Source organism: Scyliorhinus canicula, chromosome 3 (assembly GCF_902713615.1).
Source record: "Scyliorhinus canicula chromosome 3, sScyCan1.1, whole genome shotgun sequence".
In the NCBI taxonomy this organism is placed as follows: Eukaryota; Metazoa; Chordata; class Chondrichthyes; order Carcharhiniformes; family Scyliorhinidae; genus Scyliorhinus; species Scyliorhinus canicula.
The window spans coordinates 177,449,216-177,472,533 of NC_052148.1; the positions used below are offsets into that span (position 1 = coordinate 177,449,216).

General features: G+C 46.1%; 1 protein-coding gene across 2 annotated transcripts in view; it reads right to left on the reverse strand.

Moving 5' to 3' along the window:
* The window catches only part of LOC119963145 (annexin A3-like), a 103,231-nt gene that overhangs the window by 65,014 nt on the left and 14,899 nt on the right, over window positions 1-23,318 (reverse strand). The window contains exons 2-7 of one of the 2 annotated variants that reach the window (XM_038791810.1): window positions 22,803-22,853; window positions 22,227-22,320; window positions 17,227-17,349; window positions 15,427-15,514; window positions 6,497-6,591; window positions 3,211-3,324 (exon numbers count right to left, since the gene is read on the reverse strand). In XM_038791810.1, the coding sequence (XP_038647738.1) occupies window positions 3,211-3,324; window positions 6,497-6,591; window positions 15,427-15,514; window positions 17,227-17,349; window positions 22,227-22,310 (504 nt within the window). In that variant the 5' untranslated portion in view covers window positions 22,311-22,320; window positions 22,803-22,853. The remainder of the gene's footprint in view (window positions 1-3,210; window positions 3,325-6,496; window positions 6,592-15,426; window positions 15,515-17,226; window positions 17,350-22,226; window positions 22,321-22,802; window positions 22,854-23,318) is intronic. The other variant, XM_038791811.1, reaches the window with a different exon arrangement.

Sequence of the window (23,318 nt, forward strand, 5' to 3'; positions counted from 1 at the left end):
TGCGAGGGTGGAAAGTTTAGAAGTCAGCGCATGATGACTGATGCACTGGGAGATTTTTCACATTCTCTTGCACAAATGGCTGGATGAGAGGGGCATGGAACACTAAGCACTGGATTTGTTTGCTGGAATGGTGCTGCTGATATTTTTTGACAGAACTGAGGCTGCTAAATGCAGTCACTTTGTTAAAGGACCAAGATACTAAGCAAATTTGGATAGCCCTCCCCATGACTGTATTCCCATTGATTTGGGAACCAGCTCCTCCTGTGCAAAAATGATTTTATAAAACATGTAGAATTTGAAAAGGATCTCAGATTTTAAGGGGCGGGATTCTCCGACCACGGATCACGCTGGCGTAAATTAAACCACCTTATATAATGGCGTCAAACAGTGCTGATGGTCTGTGTGGGGAGAGGGGGGAGGAGGGGGGGAGAGGGGGGAGGATGGGGGGGGGGAGTAGAGAGGGCGAGTGCCGGGGAGGGGGGACGAGTGCCGGAGTGAGGGGAGAGGGTGAGTGCCGGGGAGGGGGGAAGAGGACGAGGGAGGTTGTCCGCCTGGCCAGGTGCCAGCCTCCAACAGTCGCACCCATGCAGCCCATGGTACCTGGCTGCGGTGGGGGGTGGTATGGGCACTGATGGCATGTCGTCCCCCCCCCCCCCCCTTTGCAGGCCGTTATGTTTGCTGATCAGCCAGCGATGTTGGCCGCCATGGCGGCAGCTGCACGTCTACATGTTGCCCTGGTGAAGGACGAGGAGGAGCGTGCCAGGGAGGTGGCGCAGGCTGCCGTAGAGGAGCGTGCCTCAGAGGGGCAGGTGGCAGCTGCCCATGCTGCAGGACTGCCCACCCGACAGGAGGAGGAGGAGGTGGTTGCGCCACGGTGACGGAAACGCCCGAGGAGGCCCCGTGTATACCGGCTCCGCTCGTCATACCAGGACCTCACGGACCGGGCATGCAGGAGGCGACTCCAGATGAGCCGGGGAACCATGGCACACATCTGCCACCTGATGGCACATTGGCACCGTGGGGCACTGGGGGAGGACAACCTCTCCCCGTGTCCATCAAGGTTATGGTGGCCTTGCACTTTTATGCCACTGGGTCATTCCAGGCGCTGAGTGGGGATATGTCCGGCATCTCGCAGGCATCGGTACACCAGTGCATCCGTGCAGTGACAGACGCCCCATATGCCATTGCAGACCACTACATCCAATTCCCTACGGGCCGGGCCATCCAGGGTGCCCGAGCAGCGAGCTTCGCTGCCGTGACCGGGTACCCCATGGTTCGGGGGCGATCGATGGGATGCATGCCGCCATGCGGCAACCTGCAGATAACAGTGGATAGGAGGGGGACCTATTCCATGAACATTCAGATGGTCTGCGGCCACCGCATGATGATCCTGCACGTCTGCGCCGGTACCCGGGAAGTGTACACGACCCATACGTATTGGCGCAGTCTTACATCCCCGGCATGTTCGAGGGACGCCAACCCTGGCTGAGTGGCTGGTTGCTGGGCCACTGGGGTTACCCGTTGCGGTCGTGGCTGAAGATGCCTATACGGAGGCCACAGACTTACGCGGAGAACAGCTACAACGATGCCCATGCAGCGACCAGGGGTGTGCTTTGGCCTGCTAAAAATGCATTTTAGGTTCCTGGCCTCAGCATCTCCTCCTCCTTCGGGGTGCCCGATGGCCCCCGGGCCTCTACATGGGTCGGGGGGGGGGCCATCCAATGCCCCCCCGACATCTGGCGCTGCCAGTCCTGGAGGCTACCCTGGTATCGACATGGGTCTGCTAGTTTGCAGCCATGGAGCTCAAGGAGTTGGCCATCCCTGTCTGTGTCGGGATGATGCCGGACAGCACCTGGGCAATGGCGCCAATGCCCTCAGTGATGGCCTGCTGAGACTGGGCCATGGCCTGCTGAGACAGGGCCATGGCATTCAGCGCCTCTGCATCTGCCGCTGTCTCTGGCTCATGGCTTCCTGTGAGAGGGTAACCATGTCCTGGGCCACAGACGTGCCTGCACGGAAAGCCTCAGGCCTTGCATACTGCTCCCCGTGACTGACACCAGCACACCCATTGCCCCCATCGCGGATGCCACCCGTACAGTTTCAGCCTGGGTGGCACGCATGACCGGCACCACTCCCAGCTCCTGGATGCGGGTGGACTCCTCCACCTGCGTCTGCAGCCGCCACAGGCCAGCCGTCATCCCCTGTTGGATGTCCGGGGGGGGGGCGTCTTTTGTGCTGTGATGCCGCCTGGCGTCAATGGCGCCGTGCGTCCGCAGCGGATGGTGCCGTCGCAAATGGCGTCATGCCGTTACTATCCCATTCCGGGCCTGGAGAATTTGCACCGTTTGGGGGGGGCCCCGACGCCAGAGTGATCCGCATGTTTTTGGCGCCGGGTCCCGGCCATCGCGCCGATTATCGGAGAATCCTGTCCAAGAATTTAAGTTCCTAACCTGTAATATCTCATGTTATTGCACATTATTTGAAGTTTAATTTGTCAAACTTTTAAGCCAGTTTTTGTTGCCTTTTCAAAGCTTTTTTTTGCTGTTAGTCAGGCAAGTTGGTCTGTGAATGTAAACAGTCCTCACTGCAAAACATTCCTTTGGGGATTCTCTTGCCCTTAGGAGTTTTGAAGATGAGAAAGATTACTATGGGCGGGGACAAGTGTGCCTCCATCAGACCAGGGCTCAGCAGACCTTCTCGACCCGAGGTCATACAGACAGTGCTAGTTAGTAGCCATGTTCAAAAAGTTCTATCTTTGCTAATCATCGGCTACCAGGGAGGCAATCTCGGAATTTGTGCTGTCTCCTCTCGTCAGACCTCCAAACTACATTAACCCTTATTAGAAGTCTCATAGTCACATAAATATCAAACCAAGGTTCATGGCTTTAATATATTGAATGCTAGGAAATTAAGCATTTAAAGAACAATATGCTGCTTACAAGCAAAATCTTTGCTTATTTCACCTATCATCTATGAATAAAAACTCATACTGGGAGAACCACACAAACTAGATATTCGCAAATTTCAGGAATTTTTGCATTTCATGCTTTTTTAAGCCTACACTATGAACTTTATACTTCAGTATACCCATATTCTTGTGATGTAGAGAATTTAGTTCAAAATGTTTTTCACTATTTTCAACAAACTGATAATCCACTTCCCAACTGGTATAAAAGAATTCCCTCGAAAATAACAGAAAAACAAGCTCACCCGCATTGCTCTTTCCAGCTCCTTTGCATCAAATAGTGCTGGCGGCAACACCAGAGAAATTATCACTTTTTTAAAGTCACCAGAAAGGTCACCTTTTAAATCATCGATTAGCTCCTGAAACAGATTAAAATGTAATAACAAAGTAAACAAAATTCTTCGGTCATTTTCCACAAAATTATTCAGCTTACTTATTCTGGTTCCTTGCACAATAACCTCTGAAGTGTCTGATGCTCCACCTGACATTTATATGAGCACTAGTCACATCTTCAACATATCCTAAAGTTTGTTGTGGAACCAGTCTTGCAATGTCAGAAATTACAACAGCCAATTTTCACACAAGGCCCCGTAGACAGTAATGAAATAAGAACTAGTTAAGAAGCTCTAGTGGTGGGTGTAGTTTGGGGAAAGGAAGGTTTGATAGAACATCAGGAAGACACCCCTATTCTACAGGGACCTTTCACATCTACTTGGCCAGACAGACAGTGTCGCAGATAAAAGTTAATCTGAAAGGCAAATTAATGGAAATGAAAACCAGACCACTCCTATAACATGTTGTCAATTCACATTGCCGGTTTTATATTGAGGCAAAAATACTCATGGAGAATGCATTAAAAGTATGTTTGGTAGCTCTAGTTGTAGAGAGGATCTTGAAAATATACCCTTTTGGCTCTCAGGCAAAAGTGCCATCACTTACCAAACTGGCATTTTAATGAGGTTAGCTTTTCTCTGTGCCTGATAGAAAAACCTTATGCTGCCTGCTCTTATACTACAACGTGTTAACCGGACATAAGTATTTAAATAACTGGAATATTAGTTATTCATATCATCTTGAAATTTGCCTCTTCATAAAAAAAAAAAAATCCTCTGACAACTTTTTTACGAAAGTGTCTGGTTATAACATGATAAGGGTAGAAAAACGCTCATTTTAATTTAATCTCTATTACTACCTGATCTTTTCGAAAAAAAATGTAAGTATATTGTGGCTGTCACTACTGGCAGGTTCATTCTCTACCACACTGTTGGTACAGGTTTGTATCAGTCATGATGGCTTTGTGCAATTGAATAGCAATCGAGGAAGTTATGAAGTGCCATTTGAGCATTTACTGCTTTTGAGACTAATCAGAAAATTTAGATTTAGATTAATAGGGCTGGATTCTTCTGCCCTGACCGCCACAAGATCGCCATGGGCGGGACTCGGGCAATGAAAAAGTCCATTGACCTTAGGCGGGATTCCCCGGTCACCGGGTGGGCGCGGCCGGAGAATCCCGCCCATAGAATCCATTCAGTGCAGAAGGAGCCATTCGGCTCATTGAGTCTGTATTGTCCCTTGGAAAGAGCCAAGTCTCCTGTCGCCAACACCTCCGCCCTATCCCCATAACCCAATAACCTCACCTAGCCTGTTAGACACTAAGGGGCAATTTAGCATGGCCAATCCACCCAACCTGCACATCTTTGGACTGTGGGAGAAAACTGGAGCACCCGGAGGAAACCCACACAGAAACCTGGAGAAAGTGCAAATTCCACACAGTCAACCGAGTCCGGAATTAAATCCGGGTCCCTGGAGCTGTGAGGCAGTAGTTCTAACCACTGAACCACCTTGCCGCCCTAATTTGAATCAAAAGTTCAATTTATGAATTTTGTTAGAATTGATTGGTTCCACCTGTTAACACAAGACTTATTTAACAAAAATCTCAATAACACTCTTTCTTTTGTATAGCTATTGTTGAATAGCAAGATAAAAATAAGAGCCGAATAGTGGCACTGTGGTTAGCACTACTACCTCACAGCTCCAGGGACCTGAGTTCAATTCCAGCCTCGGGTGACTGTTGGTGTGAACTTTGCACTTTATCCCCGTGTCTGCGTTTGTTTCCTCCAGGTGCTCTGGTTTCCTCCCACAGTCCAAAGATCTGCAGGTTAGGTGGTTTGGCCTTGATCAATTGTCCCTTAGTGTCCAAAAAGTTAGAGGTTCGGTTACATTGGGTTACTGGGTTAAGGGGATAGGGTGGGGGCCTGACCCTAGCTAGGATTTCCTTTCAGCAGGTCGGTGCAGACTCAATGGGCCAAATGGCCTCCTTCTGCACTATAGTGATTCTATTCTATTCTATTCTAATCTATTCTAACATATACTTGTCTTTCTAAGTCCTTTGGTAACTAGTAATTGCACACTGTTCATTCTGATGGGACTGTATTTCCTTTAAGTCCCATTATTTAGTGTTTTTTGCTACTTTTACATTTTCCGGGATTCTTTGGAAGGAGATTTTGGGCAGAAAAAGTGTACCCAGGCAATTGTGTTCTGTATGTAGGCAGTAAGATGTATGCCACTAATTATTTTCATGCTTCCTGACAATAAAGGTCACCGTCTTATAATTGGCAATTTCCCAGAGAACTGAAGTTAAGTGTAGAAGTCTCCCTCCATTAGCTAATGTGAATGATAATATAGATAGATAGAGAAATACAGCACAGAACAGGCCCTTTGGCCCACGATGTTGTGCTGAACTTTTGTCCTAGGTTAATCATAGATCATAGAATTTTGGACACTAAGGGCAATTTATCATGGCCAATCCACCCAACCTACACATCTTTGGACTGTGGGAGAAAACCGGAGCACCCGGAGGAAACCCACGCACACACGGGGAGGATGTGCAGACTCCACACAGACAGTGACCCAAGCCGAAATCGAACCTGGGACCCTGGAGCTGTGAAGCAATTGTGCTATCCACAATGCTACCGCGCTGCCCAAATTGTTGGTAATTAGAAGAAAATGTATCTGTAAAGCATGGAAAATGATGTGAAGGAACTTGAAAAATGTATGTATTTTCGTTAGCAATATAATTACGTCTTCAGTGAATAAACCAGATCCATAAGGGGGTTGCATAGTTAAATCAATATGAAGTTACAGTATTTTGCAATCAGCATGGAATTTGGGTTCAAATCCCCAATTCACGATTATGGTGAGTTCTTTTTCTTAGCTATACCTCATAACCAAGTATTGAGTGGTAGTCAGAACATTATTGATTATAATATGAGAAAAAGGTGGGGAATCCTAATGTTAATTGGTACAGTGGATTGATATAGGTGATATATGTAAAGTGGGGTTGGCGGGGGGGGAGAGCAATGCTTCTCAAAACGAAGCTTTGTCTATTTGGGTAACATAAAATAATTTGAGCAATGAGTACAGCTACAGTTCTATCTACGTGCATTTAATTCAAGGCAAAAATTCATTCTGTAAAGACAAAAGTTATCTTCCTTGACTGAACATCTTAACAGCTTGAATCTTAGTACGCACACGTCCACAGGTCGCCTTATATTCTTTACAGATCAATTGACGTTGCCAGTTGCTTCGGTGTGTCAGAATTTCAATAATGGCTTGCTCATTAGTTCCTAAAATTAGATTTAAAAATGGCAATCAGTTTCTCAGTAAGGGTGCTTGTAACATTGTCAGTTTGGGCAAGAGATAAAGAACACATTTTAGACACATATTCTGAAAGCATTTATTTATATATTGCATTAAAAATCAGTAACAAAGCCAAATAAAATTCCCAGTCAACAAGCAGCTAAGTCAATTATTCTCAGTTTTAAAAAAAAAATTGTGTTTTAGGAAGAAATTGTAAAATAATACAAAATGCTAGATTTCCTCTTGTTGGCTAATCCACCTAACTTGCACATCTTTGGAGTATGGGAGGAAACCGGAGCACCCAGAGGAAACCCAAGCAGACATGGGGAGGATGTGCAGACTCCACACAGACAGTTACCCAAAGTCAGAATCGAACCCGGGTCTCCGGTGTGCTGCAGACAGGGGTGAAGGTGGATGTCCTCGCCTTTGCCTGATTGATAGCCTGGAAGCGAGTTCTGCTTGGGTGGAGATCTCTTACTCCACCCAGTGCCTGGTTGGGTAACCTAATGGAATTCTTATATCTGGAGAAGGTCAAGTACATCATTCAGGGGTCGGTAGAAGGAATCTACTCAAGATGACAGCTATTATTCAAAGTGTTAGTCACCATCAGCTGTAGGGAGGGAGGTTTAGTTATATGTTTGAAGGGTTGGGTTTAGTGGGGTTGTTGATTGTGCTATTTTTGCATGCTACCTTTATGTGCTGGTGGTATAGAACATTATTTTGCCATAATGAAAAATGTTTTCAATAAGAATATATTGTTTTTAAATCAGCTTGCTGTGACTCAGTTTAAAAAATTGATGCTTGCTATTTCAAGAAATATTTGTTGGCATAAGCCTGGAAATTATTACAAAATTAATGTTGCTTGATTGCTTCCACAACCTATTATTATCACAATTGGGGGGGGGGGGGGATTGTAGAAGCTATAAATTCACTGTCTGATTGACAGCTTCAAGTAGTTATAGAGATTAGCTGGTTTTGTTGTCAGGTTATGAATACAAATGTTTGTTTTATATGGGATTAAGTACTTGAATGGACATAAATGTATTGAATGGACTTATATCAATGAGTGTTTTCTTCATATAGTAAAGTCTGGCTGAGGTTATTAACATAGAACACAGAACAGTACAGCACAGAACAGGCCCTTCGGCCCTCGATGTTGTGCCGAGCATTGTCCGAAACCAAGATCAAGCTATCCAACTCCCTGTCATTCTGGTGTGCTCCATGTGCCTATCCAATAACCGCTTGAAAATTCCTGAAGTGTCCGACTCCACTATTGCAGCAGGCAGTCCATTCCACACCCTAACCACTCTCTGAGTAAAGAACCTACCTCGGACATCCCTCCTATATCTCCCACCCTGAACCTTATAGTTATGCCCCCTTGTAACAGCTACATCCATCCAAGGAAATAGTCTCTGAATGTCCACTCAATCTATCCCCCTCATCATCTTATAAACCTCTATTAAGTTGCCTCTCATCCTCCTCTACTCTAAAGAGAAAAGCCCTAGCTCCCTCAACCTTTCCTCATAAGACCTATCCTGCAAACCAGGCAGCATCCTGGTAAATCTCCTTTGCACCCTTGCCAATGCTTCCACATCCTTCCTAAAATAAGGTGACCAGAACTGCACACAATACTCCAAATGTGGTCTCACCAGGGTCATGTAAAGTTGCAGCATAACCCCACGGCTCTTCAACTCAAGCCCCCTGTTAATAAACGCTAGCACACTATAAGCCTTCTTCACGGCTCTATCCACTTGAGTGGCAACGTTCAGAGATCTGTGGACATGAACCCCAAGATCTCTCTGTTCCTTCACATTCCTCAGAACCCTGCCGTTCACCCTGTAATCCACATTCAAATTTTTTATACCAAAATGAATCACCTCGCACTTATCAGGGTTAAACTTGAGAGGGCCTTCCTCTTAAACTTGCCCTCGCCAGAGGTGTGGTGATCCTCAGATTAACTAACCACCAGTCAGTTTTCCCCCTCAAAGGGGAAAGCAGCCAAGTACATTATTTTGCCATAATGAAAAAATGTTTCAATAAGGATACTTTTTAAAATCAGCTTGCTGTGACTCTCAGTTGGGATTATGGCGCCTTTAGTTTTATAGTCTGTAATCGACAGTTAGAAATGTTCTTTTTTCCTCTCACCATGGCTCTTCAGGTTCATCCATGTTAGATATTGGGTGAGGTGACATGAAGGATGTGAGGGTAAAGGGTGATGGGTAGGAGGACATGGATTAGCATGAGTTGCCGCTAAATTGGCATATTGGCTCTAAAGGGCCAAGAGGACGAGTGTGGGGGGCAAGGGTTGGCATGAGTTGGCACTATGTCGACAAATGGGCTATAAAGGGGCATGTGGGTGGGTAGAAGGCCGTAAGTTGGTATGGAGGTTATGAGGGGCCATGAGTTGGGATTTTACAGACTTTGCTCTCCTGACTCTGGAGTAGGGTGGGGGGAGGATTTTGAATAAATCATGGTAGATTCTATGGCATAAGTCCATTAATTATGTTAAAATATATTTCAATCTATGGTTCACACCCTCGTTGGGCCGCATGGAGGCAGGGGGCGGGGAAGATCTCAAATTAAGATCTCACCAGCGAATTAAAAGACACTTAAACCTTGGAGAAGTACTGCGGCAGCGATTTGTGATGCTGGATTGTAAAAATTTAAGTAGCTCTTTGTGAAATAATGGGCTGTGTAGATGGTTAAAGGTTGATCTGCCTTGCAGGGACCTTGTTAGAGGGGGAGATGGGCTTTGAATTTAGTTCTGCTTTTTGGGTGACTATTTTTTCTAAAGTGATTGTTTCTTCACTTTTTTTTCTATTGTTTGTTTACTGGGAAATGTGATGCTTTTAAAATGTTTATTCATGTGGGGGGGGGGGGAGAGAGGAGAGTACAACAGGGAGACAGACTGCTTGGTGCCAGGGGCGGGAGCTATCGAGTCAGCATGGGTCAACTGACTCTCGGAAGCGCAGTGGGTGGTGGACAGCTGTTAAGCTGGAGCGTGACTTGGGGGATTGGTTTTTTAGTGTTGTTGCTGGGGGGGGGGGGGGGGGGGGGGGGGAGGGAAGGGGGAGCTGCGTTGCTGACAGGGGAGGAACTGTTACTAGGGGACAAATGGGAGGTCGGGAACGGCGACAGCCCGAGTGGGGACTGAAGGAAGCGGAGGGCGCGAGTTCGAGGCTGGCCTAAAAAGGGTGATGACTAGTCCGCGGGGGGGGGGGGGGGGGGGTGTGTGAAAGCCCTTCCGTCCAGGCTGATCACATGGAACGTGAGAGACTGAATGGGCCGGTCAAGAGGGCTCGCATGGGCTCGCATTTGAGGGAACTGAAGGCGACGTGGCAATGCTACAAGAGGTACACCTAAAGGTTACAGACCAGGCGAGATTGAGGAAGGGGTGGGTTAGCCAAGTGTTCCACTCAGGACTGGACTCAAAGACCAGAGGGGGTAGCGATCTTGATCAGCAAACGAGTGGCATTCGAGGCAGGGAGAATCGTGTCAGACAAGGGGGTTAGGTACATAATGGTGAGTGGGAAGTTGGAGGGGGTGTGAGTGGCACTTGTGAACATTTATGCTCCAAATTGGGATGATGTCGAATTTATAAGATGTGTGTTAGGTATGATCCCAGACTTAGAGTCACATCCTGATCATGGGAGGGGACTTGAACACAGTCATTGATCCGGAATTGGACCGGTCAAAATCCAGGACAGGGAGGAGGCCGGCTGCGGCAAAGGAATTGAAGGGGTTTATGGAACAGATGGGGGGAGTAGACCCATGGAGGTTTGCACAGCTGAGGACGAAGGAGTTTTCCTTTTTTTCACATGTCCACAAGGTGTACTCTCGCATCGACTTTTTTGTTTTGAGCAGGGCACTAATACCGAAGGTGGTGGATACTGAGTACTCGGCAGTTACACTGTCGGATCATGCCCCGCACTGGGTGGATCTACGGGTTAGTGTGGAGAGAGGGCAACGCCCGCTGTGGAGACTGGATGTTGGGTTGTTAGCGGACGAGGCGGTCTGTGGGCGGGTTAACAAGTCCATCCAGAACTACTTGGAAACAAATGATACATGGGAGGTCTCTGCAGCGACGGTCTGGGAAGCTTTGAAGGCAATAGTCAGAGGGGAATTAATCTCAATACGGGCCCATAAAGAAAAGGTAGAGCGGGCTGAGAGGGATAGATTAGTGGAGGAGATACTCCAGGTGGACAAGAGATACTCCGAGGGCCTGGACGCAGGGCTACTGAGGGAGCGGCGGAGGTTACAGCTGGGGTTTGGGCTGTTGACCACAAGGAAAGCAGTGGAACAGTTGAGGAAGGCAAGGGGGGAGGCGATCTATAAGTACGGGGAAAAGGCAAGCAGAATGTTGGCGCACCAGCTCAAGAAAGAGAGGCGGCCAGGGAAATAAGTAAAGTAAAGAGTAGAGCCGGTAATACTGTCCTGGACCCAGTGGGGGTGAATGAGATGTTTAAGGACTTTTATAGTAAATTATATGAGTCAGAACCCCCAGCTCTGGGGTGGAGGGGATGAGGCAATTTCTGGATCAGTTGAGGTTCCTGAGGCTGGAGGAGGACCTGATGAAGGGGTTGGGAGCCCCAATTGAGATTGAGGAAATAATCAAGGGGCTGGAGGGCATGCAGTCGGGCAAGGCCCCGGGGCCTGAGCCCACTGCTGGTGAGGACATTTAATGAAGCAAGAGAGAAGGGAGTCATGCCCCCAACAATATCGCAGGCCTCGATTTCATTGATCTTGAAACGGGAGAAGGATCCGGAGCAATGCGGGTCATACAGGCCGATTTCTCTACTGAATGTGGATGCCAAACTGCTGGCTAAGATACTGGCCACAAGGATAGAGGATTGTGTCCCGGGGGTGATAGGGGAAGACCAGATGGGATTTGTTAAGGGCAGGCAACTCAGGGTCAATGTTCGAAGGCTTCTAAATGTTGTTATGATGCCCTCAGAAGGAGAGGAGGCGGAGGTGGTGGTAGCGATGGATGTGGAGAAGGCTTTTGATCGGGTGGAGTGGAATTACCTGTGGGAGGCGCTGGGAAGGTTTGGGTTTGGTGAGGGCTTTATTGACTGGGTGCAGTTGCTCTATCAGGCACCAGTAGCGAGTGTGCGTACGAACTGGCTGAGGTCGGAGTATTTTGAACTACACCGAGGGATGAGGCAAGAGTGCCCCCTCTCCCTGTTATTCTTTGCTCTGGCCATAGAGCCATTAGCCATGGCGTTAGGAGCCTCTAGGAACTGGAAAGGGCTGGTTCGGGGGGTGGGGGGTGGAGCACCCGGTCTCGCTCAACGCAGGTGACCTGCTCTTGTACATTTCAGGCCCATTGGAGGGGATGGGGAAAGTAATGCGAATCTTGGGGGAATTTGGCAATTTTGCGAGGTATAAATTGAACATGGGGAAAAACGAGATGTTTGCGTTCCAGGCAAGAGGACAGGAGAAGAGACTGGGAGAGTTGCCGCTTAGAATGGTAGCCTCCCCATCTTCATCCCTAAGGCCTTTTTCAAGCGGGTGAATAAGATTATTTTGGGCTTCGTGTGGACGAGTAAAACCCCGTGAGTGAAGAAAGCGTTGCTGGAGGGCAGTCGAGGGAGGGTGGGTTGGCGCTGCCGAATTTCTGCAATTACTACTGGGTGGCTAATATAGCCATGATCAGGAATTGGTTAGTGGGGAAGGGGTCGGCATGGGAGCGGATGGAGGCAGCGTCATGTAAAGACACCAGTCTTGGAACATTGGTAACGGCACCTCTGCCGTTCTCGCCGGCCCGATACTCCACAAGTCCGGTGGTAGTGGCGGCTCTGAGGATCTGGGGCAATGGAGGAGATATAAGAGAGTGGAGGGAGCATCGATTTGGACTCCGATTTATAATAATCATCGGTTTGTACCGGGTAGGCTAGATGCCGGGTTCCGGAGTTGGCAGAGGCCAGGAATTGGAAGGATGGGGGATCTATTTATAGATGGGAGCTTTCCCAGCTTGAAAGATTTGGAGGATAAATTTAAATTGCCAGCAGGGAATGGTTTTAGGTAATTGCAGGTGCGAGACTTCCTGAGAAAACAGGTGCCGGCCTTTCTGCTGCTGCTGCCACGGGGGATACAGGATAGAGTTGTCTCCAGTACCTGGATGGGAGAGGGGAAGGTATCGGATATTTACCAGGAGCTTTCGGAGGCGGAGGAAACTCCAGTGGAGGAGCTTAAGGGTAAGTGGGAGGACGAGCTAGGAGAGATAGAGGCGGGGTTATGGGCGGATGCCCTAAGCAGGGTGAATACCTCCTCATCGTGCACCAGGCTTAGCCTGATACATAGACATAGAACAGTACAGCACAGAACAGGCCCTTCGGCCCTCGATGTTGTGCCGAGCAATGATCACCCTACTTAAACCCACGTAACCCGTATACCAGTAACCCAACAATCCCCCCATTAACCTTACACTACGGGCAATTTAGCATGGCCAATCACCTAACCTGCACATCTTTGGACTGTGGGAGGAAACCGGAGCACCCGGAGGAAACCCACGCACACACGGGGAGGACGTGCAGACTCCACACAGACAGTGACCCAGCCGGGAATCGAACCTGGGACCCTGGAGCTGTGAAGCATTGATGCTAACCACCATGCTACCGTGAGGCCCCAAATACAATTTAAGGTAGCCCACCGGGCACACATGACAGGGGCTAGGATGAGTAAGTTCTTCGGGGTAGAGAATAGGTGTGCGAGGTGCACAGGAAGCCCAGCAAATCGTGTCCACATCTTTTGGGCATGCCCGAAGCTTAGAGGGTTTTGGCAGGATTTGGTAAAGGCAAAGTCCATGGTGCTAAAAACACGGGTGGTGCTGAGTCCGGAGGTAACGATCTTTGGAGTGTCGGAAGATCTGAGGGTTCAGGGGGCGAAAAGGGCCGACGTCCTGGCCTTTGCCTCCCTGGTAGCCCAGAGCCGGATCTTATTAATGTGGCGGGATTCGAAGCTCCTGAGTGTAGAGATCTGGGTTAGTGACATGGCTGGGTTTCTCAGTCTTGAGAAAATAAAGTTTTCCTTAAGAGGGTCAATGTTAGGGTTCTCCCGGAGGTGGCAGCTGTTCGTCGACTTTCTCGGGGAAAATTAAAAATGTCAGCAGATACAGTATTCCAAGGGGGGGGGGGGAGGGGGGGGGAGTTTGTTGTTGTATGGTTGAGGTGTGTGAAGATTGGGCTGGGCGGGGGAGAAATGTTTATTTTATGATGTTGATGTCATTGCTTTTGTTACTGTTATAAAAATTTTCAGATACCTTAATAAAATATTATTTTTAAAAAAATCTCACCAGCGTAAATCCCATTCTTGGCAGCTCACAAGATTTAACAGCCATTGTGGAATTTGTGCCTGCAGCTAATGGTACCCTAGATCGCGCCCATAATATGTTGGGCCTAATGACTCTTCCTGTTCACAAAAACTTCACTATGGGCGGGATTCTCCCCGACCTGGCGGGGCGGGGGGTCCCGGCGTAGCGGAGTGGCGACAACCGCTCCGATGTCTGGCCTCCCCAAAGGTGCGGAATTCTCCCCGCCTTTAGGGACCAAGCCCTCACATTGAGGGGCTAGGCCCACGCCGGAGTGGGTGGCACCACGCTGACTGGCGCCAAAACCGGCGCCAATGGCCTTTGACGCCCGCCACCCGGCGCCGGTTCTGGCCAAAATTGGCCTCTCAGCGGCGGGACTTCGGCCCATCGCGGGCCGGAGAATCGCCGCAGGGGGCTCGCCGAACGGCGCGGATGGCATGCCGGTCGGCGGGGCGTGATTCCTGCACCCGCCAATTACCGGGTGGCGGATCATTTCTGCCATGGCGGGGGCGGGATTTTCGCCGGCCCCGGGCGATTCTCCGACCCTGCGGGGGGGCTGGAGAATTTCGTCCTATGCCTTTACTGTTTCTGTAGATCTGCTGCAGGCTGTGTACTTATGCTGATATTCTACTGAGTCACGAAAGCAGAAAAATGATGACTCCAGTCTTTTCTGCAATAGTTTTGAGTTGCATAAAATGGGCGGCACAGTTGCACAGTGCTTAGCACTGCTGCCTCATAGTGCCAGGGACCCAGGCTCAATTCCGACCTCGGGAAACTGTCTGTGTGGAGTTTGCACATTCTGCCCTTGTCTGCGTCGGTTTCCTCCGGGTCCTCCAGTTTACTCCCACAGTCGAAAGATATGCAGGTTGGGTCGATTGGCCATGTTAAATTGCCCCTGAGGGTGGGGTTGCAGGAATAGAGCGAGGAATTGGGTCTAGGCAGGGTGGTCTTTTGAATGTTCGGTGCAGACTTGATGGACCAAATGGCCTCCTTCTGCACTGTGATGGTGGGTAGGAGGACATGGATTAACACCCGTTGCCACTATATCGACATATGGGCTATAATTGTAGCAAAGAATCAGGTGATCTGCTCCAAGAGGCCTACGCTGGTGTTTATGTCCCACTTGAACCTCTTTCCTCCTTACTTCATCTCACCCTATTAACATTCCATTATTTTCTCTCTGATGTGCGTCTCTAGCTTTCCTTTTAATGCAGCTATGCTTTCACCTTAACCATGCCATGCAGCGCAGGATTCCAGATGGTCACCACTCTACAAGAAAGTAACGATTTAAGATCACCTTTCATGAAGATTTATTGAAACAAATGTGATTTTACAAGATTCTGTATTGGTACTGAATAAATACCTCACTGTTAATATCAAAACGTTTATAACAAAGCAAGCTTTGTAAAGTAAAAAAATTAGTAAGCATATTTAATACGATCCCTTCCAAAATAATAGTGGCAAATAATTACAGTTGGAAGTTATGTACAAAAATGATTTAATATATTCCTACCTAATCCTACTATTGCCTTGCGAAGATTATCAACATCCCTACCGACATTGAAACAGGTACAATCTTTCACGGACCCACGGCTCCCAATCTATTTAAATGAAATTATTAGAAGAGTATATTACAAATGACATTTGAATAACATTTTCAGTTACCTTAATGGCATTCATTAAAGGTGATTACTATTGATAATTCTATGACAAACTTTGCAATAAACCCAGATTTGATATTGATCAAAGTTGAAATATTCTACTCTATAGATAATGGTGTGTAATGGAAGCCATGATGTGGAGATGCCGGCGTTGGACTGGGATGAGCACAAGAAGAAGTCTTACAACACCAGGTTAAAGTCCAACAGGTTTGTTTCGAATCACTGCTCCTTCCTCAGGTGAACCGAAAGCTAGTGATTCGAAACAAACCTGTTGGACTTTAACCTGGTGTGTAAGACTTCTTCTTGTGTGTAATAGGAGTAGGGGAGAGGTTTGTAATTACAATGCAAAACAGGAAAACTGCATAAATTGCCTGTTGAATGGAGGTCATTACACTTTTATTCACTTGTAATATAGGCAATAAGCATTCCAACTAAAGTATGGCTTGGGGTTTGCACTAGGTTGTGCCATTTTTCTCAGCACAATGCGGTGTAAATCCAATGCAGAAGGTTCCAGAATTTCCAAGTGCAAATTATATCCTGCGTAAATCAATTTCTGAAACCCTTTACACTATTTTAAAAACATTTTGCTAGAAGCTGCCCCCGGGCTCAACACTGGCCATGCCCCCAGATCAAACCAATCGCCACTGGGAGATTCTGCTAATTGTACCTATTTGTAAGCCCTCGGGTAGTGCTGTTAAAAAATGGGGGCATGGGGTGGAGGTTTCTGCATGGATTCCCCTCGCTGAGGGAGTTCCACAAGATTCTCTATCGGAATATTGCCCAGAAAAAATAGAGGAAGGTAAGTGTGGATAATTTGGGCTATTATGCTAATAGTGCTATATAAATATAAACTATGTAGATATATATTGTTGTTGTCATCATATAATTGTGCCACCTTCCACACCTGAAGGAAGAAACAGTAAAACAGGGAAATAAGAATACTGTCCTGAATTGTATTTTCCTTCTGGGCACTGTTGAATAGATGTCACTGTCAGAGTTCATGAAGGCCCACCTTTTCAACCTTGTCCCTCGCCTGAGATGTGGTGATCCTCAGGTTAAATCACCACCAGTCAGCTCTCCCCCTCAAAGGGGAAAGCAGCCTCTGGTCATCTGGGACTATGGTGACTTTACCTTACTGCCAGAGCTGTACCAATATAATAGACAGCATTTCTGAGAAGTGAAATAGGTTGTGTTTCGGCTGTTATTTATGTTGTGTTTTACTTTTTTTTAAAAATTAGAGTACCCAATTCATTTCTTCCAATTAAGGGGCAATTTAGCGTGGCCAATTCAATGGCACAACCTAGTGGAAACCTTGCACACCTTTGGTTTGTGGGGGCGAAACCCACGCAAACACGGGGAGAATGTGCAAACTCCACATGGGCAGTGACCCAGAGCCGGGATCAAAACTGGGACCTTGGCACCGTGAGGCAACAGTGCTAACCACTGTGCCACCGTGCTGCCCATCAGTTATGTTTTGCTTGGATAATTATGGCGTTGTATTCTTATTTTTTTTTTCTTTGTTCATTTGTATGTTTTGATGGAAGGTCTTTTCCTGAAACAGGAACATATTTTTCTTTCATATGCTGGTGAACTTACTGTGCAATTTCAGCATTACAAAATGACACCACTAGGGAAAAGAGAATCACACTCACAAAAGTGCCATTGGGAACTGGAGTCAGGTCTCCTCCTGTGGTAAGTTGCTCCATAACACCACCGCAGCCCACAGGAGCGTATCCACCATTAGGCCACCAGGAATCACATGCCCCACCAGTAGACTGTAAGTAAGAAGAAATATAAAGGATAATTTGCAGATTCAGTACTAAACAAAAATATACATCCGATGAAGGATCAGCAGATTCCTCCTTCCATGCCCCCAATCAACGCCCACACCCGACTTCAGAAAATAATGTGGCATGTCTTTGCCACTGGCTCAAGGAGGGCACTTCTGGTGGCTGCTGTTCAACATATGGGATGGGAAAAAATGTTTTTTTAATGATTTATTCATGGGATGTGAGCATCATTGGCCAGGCCAACATTTATTTCCCATCCTTGATTGCCCTTGGGAAGGTGGTGGTGAGCCACCTCCTTGAATGACTGCAGTCCATGTAGTGCAGGTACACCAACAGTGCTGTTTGGAAGGGATTTCAAGGCTTTTGATCCAGCAACAGCGAAGAAACAAACAATGATGGAGTTTCAAGTCAAGATGGTGTGTGGCTTGGAGATGTGGGCGTGGTGTGAACGTTACTTGCCAGTTATTAGCCCAAGGCAGATTGTCTTGGTCCCGCTGCATGTGGGCATTAACTACATTCTTTGAGGGGTTGCAAATTGAATTGAGCATTGTGCAATCATCAGTGAACATCCCCACTTCTGACCTCATGATGGATGAAAGGTTATTGATGAAGCAGCTAAAGAGGTTTGAGCATCATACACTGTACGATGTCCTGGGCTGAGTAAATAAATCTCAAACAATCACAATTATCTTTCTCTGTGCTAGCTATGAGTCCAACCAGTGGCAAATTTTTCACTGATTCCCATTGCTTTAATTTCTTTTAGGACTCCTGGATGCCACACTTGGCAACAAATGTTATCTTGATGTCAGGGCTGTCATGCTCATCTCTCCTCTTGAGTTCAACTCTGTTGTCCATGTCTGGACCAAGCCTGTTTAGAGGTCTGAAACTAAGTAACACGGTGGAACCCAAACTACATCAGTGACCAGATTGTTGCTGAACAAGTGCTGCTTGAAAACAATGTTGTCGGCAACTTCCATCACTTTGCCGATGGTTGTGAGTACACTGTTGGGATGGTAATTAGCGAGATTGGATTTGTCTTGCTTTTTATGGACAGCATTGTGGCTGCACTGGAGCATCTTGGCTAGGAACGCTGCAATATCTGGAGCATAAGCCTTCAGAGCTAAAACCAGGATGTCGTTAGAGCCCCGAGGATTTGATGTACCCAATGTATTCAGCCATTTCTTGCTATCTCATACATTGAATTAAGTTGTCTGATGACTGACATCTGTGTTGCTGAAGACCTCAGGAGGAGGCCTCGGTGGATCATCAACTCAGCACTTCTGGTTGAAGATGTTTACAAATGCTTCAAATTTGTCTTTGGCACTGATGGGCTGTGCTTCCCCCATTATTGAGAGGGGAAAGTTTGTGGAGCTTCCTCCTCCAATTTATTGGCCAATTGTCCGCTGGCATTACAATTGGGTGGCAGGCCTGCAGAGTTTTTACATGATGTATTATTTGTGAGATCTCTTAGTTCTGTTTAACATGTGCTGCTTCTGCTGTTTAGTGTACATGTAATTCTGTGTTGTTGTTTCACCAGGCTGACACCTCATTTTTAGGTATGCCTGCTGCTGCTCTTTGCATGCTCTCTTGCACTCGCCATTGAACCAGGTTTGATCCCACAACTTTATGTTAGTTGTTGAATAAAAGATGTACAAGGATTGTGGTTGAATTCAATTCTGCTGCTGCTGATGGTCCACAGAACCTCATGTATGCCCAGCTTTGAGCTGCTGGATCTGTTCTGAATCTATCCAATCAGCACAGTGGGAGTGTTAAACAACATGGAGAGTGTCTCCAGTTTGATAGTGGGACTTTGGCCGGGATTCTCAAGGTCTGCCCAATAGAAGCAGAATTCGTAATCGGCTGCAGAATAGCCCGTCAGGCCAAAATTGGGATTTGCGCCGGGCGTCAGACTCATCGTGAGTCTATGGGCCCACTTCACCAGCCATAATGGGATTCCTTCCCCACGCCAGCGGGAACATGCAAAGCACTAATAGGCATTAATTTGAATGTGATTAATGGGAATCCCGATTCACCTTTGATGTTCCACCCCCACCCAGCTGGGAGTCATGCGGGCATGATTTGATGCAAGTATTGAGGAACGTGGACCTGGCAGCTTGCAGTCCGAGGGGTGGCAAGGGGTACATACCCTCCTTAGCAATTGCCTCCAGGGTGCCATGCCGGGGGTTCTTCATGGGAGGGAGGTGGGGTCAGGGGTACTTGTGGTGGTCTGGGCTCAGGTCAGAGGTCTTTACTGGCTCGGTAGGTTGCCTCCACATATGCACCCTTTAAACCTTTTACACAGTCAGTCATGCTGAAAAAAATCTATGTTTTCTCATAATAAAGTGAAAGTGTTCCATACCACTTTTATACCATTTAAACAGTCACTCAGTACCTCAAAAATACAGACCCTTCATCATAAAGTGAAAGTGATCCCCTCTGTAACTCTAAATCCTTTAAATGTCTGTCAGTATGACAAGAAAGGTCTGTGAGATGAAGGTGAAAGTAATGCCTTTAAAGTGGTGGAAACTTTTGAAGTGGTTTCCACACATTCAATTTCATTGCCCTTTAAAGTATAGAAGTCTGTGCATATACCTAAAGGCTGGAAGCTTGATCTACATTGTTTACATTCAATTTCACGCCCATTGCCTGCTATAAACCTTCTGATTGAAAGGTTGAGACAGTTTCAAAGGGGAGATTCAGATTGTTTATGATTATAGCTCTGCAGGGGTCCATTAACTCAAGGTAGTAGGTATTTTCTTAACCATAGTTCTTTTTATGAGTCTGCCTCTTTGTTTGAGGAGGATTTGGAGGATCTTGCCAGCAATGAGGATTGGGAGGGTTGCACTGCCAGTGATCCAGGAAAGGGGGGGTGGGGGGGGGGGGGGGGGGTACTGCAGCAGCTTCTTGAGATTGGTTCACCCTTCCTCCCTCAGTTGCAGAATGGATCCCAGTGTGCCAAGGAATGGTACCTAAGCCGACTCAGCAAAGAAAAATTCCAAGTGCCATGGTCATTCAAAACAGCAGCACGAATCACTCTGACTTTCCCATTGGCAGGAGTGCTTAGTCATGGTTCTGGTGAATCGTGTGCTTTGTCTCTACAAGGATTGTACATTGGGTACTCCTACCAATACTGTCATGGACAGATGCATCTGTGACCGGTAGATTGGTGAGAACAAGCTCACATAGGTTTTTCTGTGATTGGTTCTTTCACCACTAGCTGCAGGCCCATTCTGGCAGATACAACCTTCAGGACTCAGCCAGCCCAACCACCAGTTGCTGTAAAGCTATTCTTGGTGATGGACATTAAAGACCCCTGCCCAGAATGCATTTTGTGCCCTCTATAATGAAGGTTCCCAGTGTACAACACTGTGCCACCACCTATCGTGGAAGTATCCTGCCAATGGGATAGGACATATCCAAAGATGGTGTTGGAGGAGTCTTGGACATTGCCTATAAGTTATGATTATGCAAGTTTGACTCTGTCAAGCTATTGTGTGACTAGTTCAATTGCCCAGATGTTAGTGAATATTACTTTAGTGAGACTTTTATTTTTATCAATTTTCTGTGGTGTTTGGGTACAATTGAGTTAAGGGTCAATCTTATTGCTGTGGGTCTGGAATACCATGTGGACCAGACTGTGTCAGGATAGCAGTTATTCTTCCATAAAGGGCATTTTCCTCCAATCCAGTTGTTACAGATTTAATTGAGAATTTTACTTTAAGTTCCCCGGTGGGATTTAAATGGCAGAGCATTGGTCCAGTCCTCTGGATTATTATTTGAGGAACTTTACCACTATACCTCTGTTCCTGTATAGTCTACTTCGAACAGCCAATAACTTTACACTGCTGGCCTTGCACCCCTGACTTTGGTAGCATTGCTACAATATGAATGTTGTTACAATGCTAAACAGTGCATAGCACAAAGAATAAACCGCTGACAAACTGCTTGTACAAATATTACATTCAGGTATAATTATTTGTATGGAGAGAACAAAACAAGAAAACGCTCCTGAACTAGAAAGACAAGAAACATACAATGTGAAATATATGGTCCGTTACTTTAAACAGTTCTTTACTTAGTAAAGAACAAGTAACTCATGATTTATATTAATGATTCTCTCTTAATGTTAGAAATGGGGAGTTCTGAAAATTTGGTTCCATATTCTCTCAGAAAAGACTGAGCCCTTCAAAACACAGCCATACTATTAAATACTTAGATGTATCTGATCTGAGAGCAGTGCGCTCTCCCACATTGAGTGTTTGAATGCCACATAATAACCCACTTCGCCTAAGTACATCTGTACTCCTACAATTTCAGAGATGTCAAAAAATTCTCCTAAATATAGTTCAACCAATACTTAAAACCAGATAATTGCTATTTATTTATGATTAAATTGAATCATAATATTTTTGCAGCACAGAAGGATTCGCCCAGTCACCCTTTTGCCAGCTTTCTTGAAAAGAGCTAATGTATTTAATCTAATCCATGTCCTTTTCTTATACCCTCCTTATTTTTAATTTCAAGTTTCCTTTTCAACCTTTTATTTTGCCTCTACCACAGTCTTTGGTCCTTAGACCATGATGTAAAAAAGAGTCTTCTAGTCCCTCCTTTCAATCTTTAGGTGATGTATTTTAGTCGCTGACCAATAAAAATAGTTTTTCTCTAATTTACCTTATAATTTTGAAAATCTCTATTTCGATATCACTCCTTAACTTCTTATGAAAGGAGTCTAATTTTTCCTGGTCTCTACTCATAATTAAAATGTTTTATTTCCTTTTATCATCCTTTCAACCTTCTCCATGGCTTTAACAATTTTCCTGGACACAATATTCGAACCAATGATTGTATAGGTTTAGCGTTACCTCAGCTTTTGTAAATTGAAAAGTTGTCTCCACAAATTTTCTAAACAAATCCCGCTCTTTGACTTCCATCTCTAATGAATACATAAGGTTAATCCTGCCAGGAATAACAAATTGATATGAAGCAGCATCAATAACAAATTTTAAAGAATCATCGACTACTTAGGCTGCTTCTTATCCTGGAAAGGTCAAGAACAGGCAGATGAAAAATTAATTGTTATTGGGACCAGTATTGGCCAAAAGACATCATCACAATAGGAAATTTAATATTGTTTGCAGCAAGGACTTCAATAATGCAGATTTTGCAAGTTCATGCTAATTCTATTAAAGTATTTCATAATAATTCTAGAGGTAGGCTACATTTTAAGAAAGATGTTGTTTCTTCAGAAAAAAAATGTGCAAAGCATTTTCTGTGACAAAGATACCCATTTAAATCATACAGCTGTAATTCAGAGATCTCTCTTTAGACAACTAGACACACCCCTACATCCTGGGGGCATGGCTTTTTTCAACTCTAATTAAAACTGTTTGCTCTTTCTCTTTGGATAGACTTCATATCGAATGTTACTTGTAATTTACCCATGTTGATGACATGTTCTTCTTCAATTGAGAATGTTATGGATGCGAGCTCTATAAAAGAAAAAAGGAAATGTAAAATGAATGAGTTACAGGCTACAGCAGATAATCTAAAATTAACTGTAATGAATGCATACAATAACTATAGGCTCACAGTCCTACAGATTACAATCCTGTAACTTTCACTGCGATCATGCCAACCAATAGTGACCCTGCAGTGTGCAGGGAGAGGGCACCTAACTGGTAATGGACTGGCAGGTACCAATTTAGCAGAGGGCGTATCTTGGGGCACGTCCTATCTTCCAACGCAGTTGGGAGATCCCGGTATCATTGGATGATTATTGGACCTTTGCTCCAGAAACATGTAAAATTGATTCTAAACAACTCCCTTTGTAAAATAATCTATCAAGCAATAGAATTTCTGCAGTAGAGGACACCTTCCTGGCCTGGATTCCCTTGCTCCACTGAAACAGCTTGTTCATTTCCTTTTTTTCCTTCAGAGGTTGAAGACAGAAGAAC